Genomic DNA, 13,157 nt, shown 5'->3' on the forward strand with positions numbered 1-13,157 from the left:
TTACTTAGTTCAAGTTTATTCATATTTTAAAAATTATTTTAATCAGACTCAATTATTAGTAATCCAGAATTACATTAACTGATTCTGAACCAAAATTCTATTGACTAAATGAAAAAATTAGTTTGCAAACTATTGTTTGTATATTAGATTTTACGATCAGTTTGGACATGGATATAGCAAAATGAATGTCAAATTTGAATAAACTTCTTTTTATTCTGTTGTAATAAAACAAAACAATTGTTGCTTATTAATTTTTTCCTCAATTTTACTTACACATACTTTAAACTATAGTGACTTCAACATATAATTTAAATTATCATTTGTAATATAATTTAAGTTTTTGCTTAACATGTAACAATTAGTAGGATTACTTGATACAAACAATAAAATTAGCACGAGTTCTTAGAGAAGACATTTGAAGTTTTAATAATAGATTTATTATATTTATATAGGAGCAGATAAGAAAATTTTAATTTGGGATATTGCACATGGTCATCTTCTGGCTGAACTTAACAGTCATACAGATAGTATCTATTCTATATGTTTTAGCCGTGATGGCAACATACTAGCATCAGGTAATTTTCTTGTTTGTCACAATTTTGATGAATAAATTAAAAATTATTATAATTTTTAATTATTTATAGGTGGATTAGATAACACTGTAAAAATATGGGATGTAAGCAGATTATTTGAGGAAATAGATTTAGAGGATTTGAATATATCTCATGCCCCCAATGTCAGGTATTTTTGATTTTTATTTAATAATTTATATTTCTTGTTTGATAACAAGAAATCTTTTTCTGATATTTCATGGATTTTTAGGTTAAATAATGAAAGTGTTTTGCTTGGTTCGTATCCAACAAAATCAACACCAATTTTGACTCTTCACTTTACGAGAAAAAATCTACTTTTGTCAGCTGGAATGTATCAGGGTTGATAAGTAAAAACCTACTAAGTTATAAATTTTTAAATGTATTTTATTTTTCAATTAAAAATATAAAAAACTTATAGTTTTGTTATTGATGACTTTTTAAATGATACTGAAGACTTATTTTCCATTTATATGTCTTACCACAAAATTCACATCTGTGTCTGTCACATTCTTCACGATGACAATTCATGTGACGAACAAGATGACTTTGGAAAGGAAAACTTTTATTACATACAGGACATGTTATTGATTTTTTTGCATGTACCCAAATACCTGAAAATATAGTTCATTCATTAATTTTTTTACACATTCATGAAAAATTAAAGATACTACTTCTTATTCTTGAATATATTAATAATAATAATTAGAATAGAGATATAATATGCAGTGAAAAATAATTTTCTCTAAATTAAGTTAGGCATTGATTTTAGTTAATGATATCTTTTCATGTTAGAAATATATAATGAATTTGCTCATCTTCAAATAATTCTTCAATTTGATCTTTATTTCTTCACTCTGAAATAAATAACATATTGTCAGTTTTATCCCTCTATAAATAAAGCAGATTATATAATAATAAAATTTACTTTAAAGTAGTTCAAATCATTCAGGGGAAAACTTTGTTATTTTATTTAGGAACAGTTTTTAAAAAAAGAAATTAATTTTCTTTTTCAGAAAGATCTTATATTTAGCAATAAATTTTAATTTTAAAAATTATATACCATAATTACTCACATATAAGACGAGGTTTTTATTCATTTATCACAGCTTCAAATTCCTAGGTCATCCTATACGTGCAAACGAAAGATTTTTTGCGTTTTTGCAAACAATTTTTATGAACCGTGTATTTGCATTTTTTACTGGATGCTCATCCTCTGGTGTTTGATTCAAAAGACCCAGATAAAATACTTTTGTTTTTATTCTTGTATATTGTCAGGAGTAAAGATGAATAGCAATAGGAAAAGTAAAGCTTTTGAATTGAATTCCAGATTGAAATTCCAAAATCACACAGGAGCACGATATACCATATTTACTCGCATATAAGACGACCTCGCATATAGGACGAGATGCGACTTTAAAGATCAAAATAAATAAAATTAGATTAGATTTATTAATACAATTCTAATTTTATTTCGTTTAATCACAAATAAAATATCAAATGAACGTAAATGCACAAATCGTTCTGCAAAAATTACTGGTAATTTAAACTTTAAGGAAAAATCTTGTGAGATCGACAACACAATTTGTTCATGTAAAGCTAGACAATCAGGAACCTTTTTTTGCCAATTCTTAACAGTCGAATCCACTCTCCGTCAATTACACTTATGAGTTTTTCCAAAATCTGATTTCTAAATAATCATCTATTTTCACTTGGAAATGGATGAAAACTTATATCACCTGTGTGATTTTGGAATTTCAATCTGGAATTCAATTCAAAAGCTTTGGTTTTCCTATTGCTATTCATCTTTACTCCTGACAATATACAAGAATCAAACAACAAAAGTATTTTATCTGGGTCTTTTGAATCAAACACCAGAGGATGAGCATCCAGTAAAAAATGCAAATACACGGTTCATAAAAATTGTTTGCAAAAACGCAAAAAATCTTTCGTTTGCACGTATAGGATGACCTAGGAATTTGAAGCTGTGATAAATGAATAAAATCCTCATCTTATATGTGAGTAAATACGGTAAGTTTTAATCCATTCTCAGGTGAAAACAGATGATTATTTAGAAATCAGAATTCAAAGAAACTCATAAGTGTAATCGACAGAGAGTGAATTTGACTGTTAAGAATTGGCAAAAAAGGGTCCCGATTGTCCAGCTTTACGTAAGCAAATTGTCCTGCAAAAATTACTGGCATTTTAAACTTTAAGGAAAAATCTTGTAAAATTGACAATGTGTGCATTTACATTTGACATTTTACTTGTGATTAAACGAAATAAAATTAGAATTATATTAATAAATCTAATTTTCTTTATTTTGATCTTTAAAGTCACACCTTGTCCTATCTGCGAGGTCGTCTTATATGCAAGTAAATATAGTAATTTAAATTGTAACTTTAAAAAAGTATACATACTCATTTTTACTTTAATCCATCAAACTAAGATTTGATTTTGAAATATTAATTAAACAGTTAGAGCTGTTATTATTATTCTCACTCCAGATACCAACTACACAATTTTTCTCACTATAGTTGAAAGTTGGCAATATCAAGTCATCATCTGGTTTGTTGACAGATCTTTATTAGTAAATTTGTTAGTCATCAATTCATGAAATTACATTTCTAGAGCATTGATTATCTATATCCATTGTCTAATGATGTATTGATAAATGATTAACATTCATTTAGTCTTACATTGTTTGAGTTGATAAATAAATTGATTAGTTTCAAACAATGTGTGGCAGTAAATGTACTTAAATGTATTTATATGTGTTTAGACAGTATCAACAATCAGCTTAAATGTACTTCAGAATATACTTAAAAAATAAAAATTATTGACAAAAGTTAATCAAATTAGCCAAAATAAATTAATAATGATAATAATAATAATTTATAAAACATTAATCTGTAGATTATTTCTAGATAAAGAAAACCTTTTTAATGTTATAAATGAAGAATTTTTGCTCAATTCTTCAATTTTTAACTTTCGTATAGTTGTACTGCTATGACATATCTGAGTTGTTTCAGTTTGTCATAGCATAGCCTTCCTCCATACTGATATACTTTGACAAAGACTTATGGTTTGGTAAAGAGGATTGAATAATTCTGAGACTACAACAGTAGCATATGCAGGCAACTGACAGGACATGCTAGACAGGTCAAGACAAAATAAATCCTGGTCCATATAAAAAAAACATTCAACTTGAAGGTTCCAAAGTTTCCAAAGGAATATCATTGAGATGACCATTGAAGCTGGAACAGGCAAAATTGCCTAATTCTTGAATGTTAGAGAAAGATTTGTTGTAGCAGTATATTTGCCACTTTTTTAAAGTAAATTGTTTCAAACAATTGACTTCAATGAAAATATCTTATAATAGATAGAACTCCCTGCAAAATTACTGCCAATTATTCTATAATATTAAAATTTTTAAAAATTTCTATTATTATTAGGATTAAGAATCATTAATTAAAATAACTCAAGAAAATGTTAACTGTTATACCATTATTTGTATCTATAGTTATGATTAATCTTCATAAACTATAGTTGTCTGTCTTCTGCATTTAACCTTTATGAACCAGATGGGGTTAAATTATCCCCAGTATTTTTAAAACTGCCATATTTATTTCAAAATAAATGCAAGTGATCTGGTTTTTTGAGTAGGTGAAGTTAAGATGTACTGCTTGGCATTACAGTAGCAAATCTTTATACTATATGATGTCATAGTTTGAGCACATGTTTAAAGTGTGTGTGGACATTTTAAATCATGTGGTTTGGAATATAGCAAATAAAGTAAGTAACACGCTTTTTGTTTTTGTTTCTAAACCCTAAAATTTTTGCTTATTTATATCATTTTATGTTTGTTTTTGATATAAGTAATCCTAAAATGTCTCATGGGCTGAAGAAATATCATTATCCTGAAGATAATGATAAATGATATTTCTTCAACTCATTTAGAGGAAAATAGCAATTTCTCCAATGATATTTTTTTTTTCCTGATGGTGGTGATGAATCACATCATCTGGGTATGCAATCAGGTTCTGGTAGTGAAGCAGCTTCCAAAGTTACCAACAAATACTGAATCATCTTTCATGCCAGATTTGAGCAAAAAATTTTGCATTCTGCCATAATTCAAGGCATAGTACAAAGAAATATCATCTCTATTAGGATTTCAAAAAGATGTTACTCTTGTCTCCTAAATTCCAAAACACAAGTTTGTACATCTGATCCCCACCTTACACCATGATCAGGAGTTGGATACAAAAAGTAGAGATAAAAGGAAACCATCTGTCATATTTTTCAATCAAACAAAAAGTGGAGTTGATGTTATGGATAAACTTGCAAGAACCTAAGATATGTTGTGCAATTCTAAACATTGGCCACTCACATTTTTTAATGCTAAATCATGCAGGCATCACTGCTATGTTAATATATGAAGCAGAAAAGGAAAAACTAAATGCAGAGAAAATTGGAATTGTCATTAGAACACATAAGAAACAAAAATGGTAATGAGAGACTACCCTGAGATTTACATGACTTCATGAACATACTAGAGATAGTCCTCAAGAAACACTTCCAAAATGAGCTAAAATAATTCAGAGATGCTCTGAGTGTCTGAGGAATATGTATCACAAGACTCAAAATACATGCATAAAATGTAATTCACCATGTCTAGAATGCTCAAATTTTATATGCAAAGATTTCATTGAAATATACAATGAATGATCTTGCCAAGGCAAACTATAAAAATTAATGTGTCTAGATTATACTAATAAGTATTAAAATTTTATTATAAAAAAGAATATTTTAAAAAATTGATTCTACAAACAGTTTAAATTTTCAGTTAGTCATAAGTAGATGAATGTTTGTTTGTGTTTTTTATTATAAATATATTTTTTTTAAATAAATCTTTGTTTTATTTCAATCTTACTTAATAAAACCTGATGAAACACCATTATATCATTTGAATAAAAATACACTTTAAATTTATAAATATATAATCTTCAAGATAAAATTAACCCAACAGGGTTCAGGGCTTAATTTTTATTCATTTAATTTGCAGAAGGTTAAATGCTTTTATTTAATCTGCTTTGCACCATGTCCTCAAATTTTATCCTTCTAATTAAGATAGTTATCCTGAAAGTTTAGCCTTCTAAGTCTGACAACAATGATTTTAATGATGTTTTAGGGAGATAACCTCCCCAGCCCAAAATCTGAGAAACATAACAAAATGTAGAATTTAATCCAAAATATTAGATGTGTGCATGAAAATGCATTACAGTGATGTATATAATTGGGAGTGAGGGATGGAGTCACCACTGTCTCATGACTGAAAATACAATTTAATCAGTAATCATATTTGTAATACTTCAAATGTATGTATTTAAGTGCATTATAGTAATGTAAAACATTAAAAACAACTTTCTTACATATTAAAATTGTTTTAATTACACCATCACAATGAAAAAGTATTTTGTCTTCAGAACATTCCTATATTGCTGAAGCATTATTATTTAAGAATTGAGAAACTATGCCGTTTTGTAAACATACATACTTTTCAATTATATCCTTTTTATGAAATGACTATCATATAATAAAATTCTGTAATTTTATTATATGAATTTGAAACAAAAAAGAAATTACTACTACTATTTTGTATTTTAGCATTCTAAGAAAAAACAAAATAAAAAAGCAACACATTTCACATCTTGTTAGCTAATCTAATATTAGAATTAAGATTAAAGAGACTTTTGTCCAAACATGTACTTATAATTCTAGTATAATTAAATTTAACAATTCTCAAATTTGTGAATGATATTTCAGAATAGAATCAGAGGGAAAAACTTTTAAAGCACTTATATATAAAAAGCTTATATTAAAAAAAAAAAGTTTGTGCTTTGTAATCTTAGCACTTCTACCTTAATTAGCATTTTTTGACTCTTCCAATTAGAAAAACATTCTTTAGCATACTGGAAAACATTAGTACTATATAGTTTTTTTATCAAAATATATCTATTGTAAAAAATGTAATACAGTAGAAATTCAATTTAACATATTTTTCACTGGTCTCCTCAAATCTTCATAAACCACAATATTAATGTTACCATATTTAGCATCTTTTTTGATTTTGTGTCTTTCTTGGATGTAACGTATCAAAAACTCAATCCTTAGACAAGTCACATCAAATAACATTTTTCAAAAAAATGTACTGTATTTCATGTTCAGGTTGTCAAGACAGTTATAAAAGTTCAATGAATTATCAAGATTGCCTCATTATCCTGTGATAACAAGAGAACACAATATTTTATAGTTTTGGTACCTTGAAAACCATTACTGGATTTAAAGATTGTCACAAGTAAAGCAATATCAAGACAAATTTTGAAGTTTACTATAGATTCTGTGGTCCAGATCCAGTATTCCTGTGCAGCTACAAATCCAACATTATGACATTACAGCAAAACACCAAAAGTGCTTAATGCACAATGGTTGTGATGGTATTGATAAAAATGTGTTTCTTTACTTTAATCGAACTTAGAAACTGTGGTGATGAAAATACATCAAATCCTCAACAAGAAACAAACAAGTATCCTTGATTACTTTTAAAAGACAGCTTAATAGTGTATCATCTTTGTCTAAAACATGTCTAGATGCCAAATGTTGTACTACATTACATTGTATGAAATAAAGTAAATGCTTTCACAGAAGTATATATACTGGTAATATACATTTTCCATCACTTTACCTATTTTGAATGCATATATATGTTACTGGCCAAACTGATTTATGTACTATAAATAGGTGCCAGTGTAAAAAAAAATGATTTTGTGTAATTCGAAATGCCACCACAGTACACCCTGTAAAAATAAATAAAAGGTAAAATATTTTATATGTTACACTAAGAAGCACAAATAAGTTCATTTTTAATTTTAGTTTGACTCTAAAAGTTATTATTATTATTTAGTTTGAATTTTTGAAAATATTTTTGAAAGTTAATTACCTTTAAAAGTGCATGGCTTAATAAAAAAATACAAAATGATAAGTACTGATTAGCTTATTTTTATTTTATAGTTTTGTACAAGTGTTGTGTCACTTCTAATCAATACCGTTTTTGGTTAATGTTACCCTAGGTATCGAAGATGGCGGCTCATCTCCGATTTCAGCAACCAGAAGACAGGGAACAGTGGGGACACAAGTTCTAACCTAACCTAACCTATTCTAATAATTATGGTAATTTATTAGAATAGGTTAGGTTAGGTTAAAACGTGTGTCCCCACTGTTCCGTCTTCTGGTTGCTGGTATCGGAGAGAAGCCTCCGCCTTCGATACCTAGGGTAACATTAACCCCGTTTTTTATAATTAAGTAGACTATGTTTGAATAAATATTGTTCATCTAATTGACTGCCTTTTAATTTTATTTTAACCATAAATATACTTGAATAATAATTCTAAATCAGTTCGGCCTAGGACAAACTAGTTTGGCCGGTAACAAATACACATATTTGTATGTTTTAGCATGCTTTTTTTAAGGATATTTGGATTTTACATATTCTGTAATTTTATGCATTTTTTTTTCCACGATTTCTTGAAAATGTTAAATCATGTTTCTATTGTATTGTATATTATTTAAGAATAAAAATGTGCATCTTATCTAATAATATAATATCCCATCTCTGTACAGTACATTGCCAGCTTTACATTTGAATTCATATTTTTCTCAGTACTATCCATTAATCATAGTATTTTAGTTTTTTCAATGTTGTTTGGTAAAATCAGTGATTTTTTACAGAAACTTTACTGGTGAGCAAATTGATAATTTTTCTTATCATTTGATAAATATTAACATAATATATTGCATTTTGCAGTGTACTTTAGTTAATTTTAAGTTGAGCTGTCACATTGGAAGTAATTGATTTCCTTGAATGTAAGTGGAATTGAAACTCAAAAATTGTTATATCTTGAATGTAGAATTGACAAAATTCATTTAATAATGTTATCTATACAGGACATTTTTCACCACAAGTTAAATGTACTAATTTTACTAGATGATGCACACCTAAATTCAAAGGTTGACAAAATTGGTTAAGTTAGAATTTATGTTGCTACAACAGTGAGAACTAAAAAATTTATATCTTGGATTTTAGACAAGGCAAATTATTAGATGACATATTCTTTATGAAAAATGATAAAGTTTGCATAGTTTTATCATAAACTATGAAATTTCTTCTAAGTTAACATCAATATTTTCATTTTTTCCATCATTTTTGACAACTTGTATTTAATAAGTACAGTATGCTAAAAAAAGTGATTTTATATCAAAGTTATAGCTTAGCAAAAAGACATGAACATTCTCACTATTTTTAATGACTGCATAATGTATGTTGTATCTTCATAAAATCTAAATAGGTGAAATATTTATTATTATTTTTACTTAAAATAAAAATACAGATTTTATCACCAATTTTCGTGCAAGCTCAGTTCCAAACCTTTCCAGAATGGTTTTGTCAGACAAACTGAGGTTGCATAACAACTCAACAGTATATCCTGGATCAATAATTACATACCTTCATATTTCTAAAGCATTGTAGAATTAAGAATATATTAAATGTGAGCTGGTGTTTATGCTTGATACTACTGAAGTTTGCATCTTCCTTACATTTAGTTAATTTTATTTTTTTATAGTTAAGTCATACAAAATGGAGGAGTTGCCAACACTTGCAATGTACACAATCTAAATGAATCTATGCTATATACAGTATCACCTGTCACCATTCACAAAATTACATATTTTCTAGAATAAAAATTGAGCCAATATATTGGATCTTAAATGTGTATCTCTCCACTGCCATAACTAAATTAAAATTCATACATTGTGATATTTTTTGTATTTTTATAATCTCAGATTTCTTGCAAAAATGGTAAAAATTTCAAACGGATAATAACAGTTTAAACATCTTATAATTTTCTGATATGTGTTCTGTACTTCTATTTTATGTTCTTCATAATGAACATGGAATTAGTTTTGAATGTGTAGACTAATAAACATTCTTATTCTGGGAAAGACTATCTATACTCTTTCCCAGAATAAGAAAGGATAGACTGGAGATTGCAAGAATTTTAAATACCCTCTTGTAATTCTGTCCAGCGTAAAGAGTCGTCAGAAAAATCAATGAACAGCCTATATCTAAAAGAAGCATCAATTGAATAATTATAAAAAGTAACAAAATATGCACATAAAAATAAAATTTTTTTAAATTACACTAATTGAATATACATAAATTAATCAAAAATTAAATGCCTATCAAATTTTTATAATGAAACAAGAATATACAGTACTCGTGATATTTATTATATATTATATTTTATGAAAAATTCTATAAATCTTTTCAAAACTGAGAGATGAAGTCATATAAATATATCTAAAAATAATATGAATAAAACAATTAAGTTTTAAATTATTTAGATAAACTAAGATCTTCAAAGAAATATTTAGATACAAATTATAACATTTTTAAAGAAAAACAATAATAATTTAATACATGGATCAGATTGCTTAAAGTTTTTAGGAAAAAATTTATTTCAAAATCATTATATTGCATGAATAAATGCAAAATTAATAATATTGTAACAATTTTAATAGGAAGAGAGAATATACATGTTATCTAATAAGAAAATATTTTAAAATACTTCTCAAATATGTGTGTACTGTATCTTTATCACTTTAAGTTTTATATGTTTATAAAAGTTTGTATGCAATTAATAGTTTATGATGTAAGCAATGTTCCCTCTAAGCTGCACAGCCACAGTCTGCTGAAATTGTCACACACGAGAATTTGTGCCGCGCAGGTGAGCATGCACACTGATTTGTTGTTTACTTATTTCTCACTCTGTCTGCAACATGATTATTGCTATGTATATTTCAATTAAATACATTAAATCATTGACAAAAAATGATAATTTGTATGGAAGTATGTTTTAAAATGAATTTTAATCTCTACTTTATAATTAATTATTTTAATTTTTATAGGAAAAAATAAGATTTTATATATGTATGTTCAGAAAAATTTTTTGCTCAGAGAAGTATATGTTCCACTCATCTACAAAAAAAATTAGAGGAAACATTGGATGTAAGACAAATATATCAAAATCAACTATCAATTTACTTTTTAAATGTATTGAAAATTTGATGTTCTAACTGAATGGTTGAAACTGTTAACAAACACAAACAAAAGACAATAGCTTTTTTAGAAAATATAACAAAAAATGCTTTATTGGAACAAAGATAAACTATTTTCATTCATTTTATTTTTTATAACAAACAGCATTCAATTATAGAACAAAAAAAGAAAACATTCAAATCAACACAAATGTATATGAAACAGTTTAATTAACAGGGTAGAAGTGCATCTATGTAGCCACAATGGTGGTACTTCCAAGACTATGGTGTTTAATTATTTGGTCCAAGTGACTATGCTGGCTTCAAGTACTCCATAGTACTTCAAGTATTCGAGTACTCGATGTTATATAGTTCTAGGGGTTGCACGTCTACATGCAAAGCTTGTAGAATAGGCAGTAGACTGATACATGTTAAAAACTGACCTTCTCACTCTAGGGGCTACCTAAGTGCAATGAGTGGGACAGTATTTATTAGCTGCAATGGTCACCATCTTGTTTGTGGACGTCGCATGTAGGAACTACCTAGATGAACTCCACTTATTAGTGCTAATAGATTTTTCTTAGTTTAATCTTTAGATATTAAATATGGAATCACATCTCATTTAGGAAAATAAGTTCTAGTGCCTGGAGTTATTTGAACTATATACATTTAATAACATTCCAAAAATCTAATCATCTAAGTTAGCATTACATATTCAACTCTGTTTTTAGTGGAACTTTTAACAAGCATTCTATAACAATTAAATTATTTTAAAAAATATTATACTGAATATTGTTATTAAAATATTAATAATGTTTAAATTTAATGTAGGAATTTTTCTTTCTTCGGATGAATACGTGATCTGTATAAAGGCCACAAAGTTTCTGTACACAAGACTGCATCCCAAATCTCAAACTCCAGACTTAATATTTGACAATTCACTTTGGGACATTTGTAAAATTTTAAACTGAACTCTATCTTACAATAGTTGACCTAAAAACAGTTATCAAACTGTTTTAACAATTTCCAATTGTCAATATGAGATATTCAAAACATTGGTAAAGTTAAAATTTAAGAGAATGGAGAGAATCATAAAGATACCTAATTATCATAGAAGTGGCAAATAATGTCTTTTATCCTTAATACCTTTGATGGCCAGATGGCCACACAGTCAAGGAGACAGCCTACTGTTCTGGGGACCCAGGATCAAATCCAGATGGGTTGAAAAATCCCCAGGAAATTTTTTGGAGGTGATTCATCCAGATACGTTGGGCTCTGTCCCTCAATGCCTGGCTATCCATGGTGGGTTTGCTAAAAAGAAGCCCTCTTAATGCCCACAGGGCAGAAAGAGTTTTAAAAAAATCTCTTAATACCTAATTAGCATTAAAGTAGGGTTGCAATAAATCCTCTTTTTGAAAGTAAAATTTTTGTTGTGGATTTTTATACACACAAATAAATATAACAACAAAAGAAAACAAGATGAAAATGCAAAAATATATACATATTTTTTATTATAAAATGAAACTTATATTAAAATAAATGGTATTTAATCAATCTTTACAACTTTTTAGTGTCCTCTTTTCTATGATTTAGTTATGACAACTCTAATTAAAGGAGCTTTGTGATTACTCTGTACATTAAGGATTACACTTCAGTTACTTGTAGGAAATGATTAAAAAGGTTTTCGACACATTATAAATATAAAATTCACTAACATTGTGAAAAGAAAATTATAATGTTATCCATAATAAGTGCAACTTCTAATCATTCCCTGAAATGTTTCTTTTAAAACCACTTTTCAGCTTTACAGAAGTGTTTAAAATTAGTAAACCAGAATAGATTTTTCAAAGAACAAAAACTGGGTTTAAATATGACTTACAGTTTCGCGACATAATCGATCGTTAATAGAAATTAAAATCATTTTACAAACGTCAAACAGCCATCCCACTTACCAATAGGAGTGTTGAAAGCGATAAAAGTAAGTGTTGCCAGATAGAAAATTTCTAAACGACATAATAAAGTATTGTTTTCAATTACATTCGCTACAGACCGGTGTTTAAGAAATTGATAATGCTGAATGAACAATAACATCAGTGATTTAAATTACAAAATATGAAAAGATTTAACATTTTTAAGAATTATGTTTTCGTGTAATTTCTTTTCAACATTAAATTCAGCAAAAGTACATTTTGTATGCATTGAAAAAAATAAATAAAATGTTTCTATTTTCAGCATTCTAGATCTTAAACAGGATGGCCGAGCGGTCAAGGTGTTAGTCTACCGCTCTAGGGAACCGGGTTCGCGTCTAGTCGAGTCGATAAAATCCCCAGGAATTTTTCGGGGGCGGGTCCGTCCGGATATGTCTGGACCCCCTCCTCCTCACTACCCGGTCGCCCTATTGTGGGCCTGGCC

The 13,157-nt window shown here is 27.7% G+C and overlaps 1 protein-coding gene and 1 long non-coding RNA gene across 2 annotated transcripts in view; one reads left to right on the plus strand and one right to left on the minus strand.

The window, feature by feature from the left end:
* The window catches only part of Taf5 (TATA-box binding protein associated factor 5), a 59,628-nt gene extending 58,620 nt beyond the window's left edge, over positions 1 to 1,008 (plus strand). The window contains exons 17-19 of the mRNA XM_067263605.1: positions 453 to 575; positions 645 to 741; positions 823 to 1,008. Coding sequence (XP_067119706.1) covers positions 453 to 575; positions 645 to 741; positions 823 to 937 — 335 coding nt within the window. The 3' untranslated portion in view covers positions 938 to 1,008. The remainder of the gene's footprint in view (positions 1 to 452; positions 576 to 644; positions 742 to 822) is intronic.
* Positions 957 to 12,684, minus strand: LOC136969557 (uncharacterized). The gene is made up of 2 exons (XR_010879841.1): positions 12,625 to 12,684; positions 957 to 1,204 (listed from the first exon to the last, which is right to left on the minus strand). It is a non-coding gene; the product is annotated as an uncharacterized lncRNA (long non-coding RNA).
* Positions 12,685 to 13,157: the final 473 nt, after the last annotated feature.

Source organism: Centruroides vittatus, unplaced genomic scaffold (genome assembly GCF_030686945.1).
Source record: "Centruroides vittatus isolate TY-2023 unplaced genomic scaffold, ASM3068694v2 contig_1035, whole genome shotgun sequence".
Lineage (NCBI taxonomy): Eukaryota > Metazoa > Arthropoda > Arachnida > Scorpiones > Buthidae > Centruroides > Centruroides vittatus.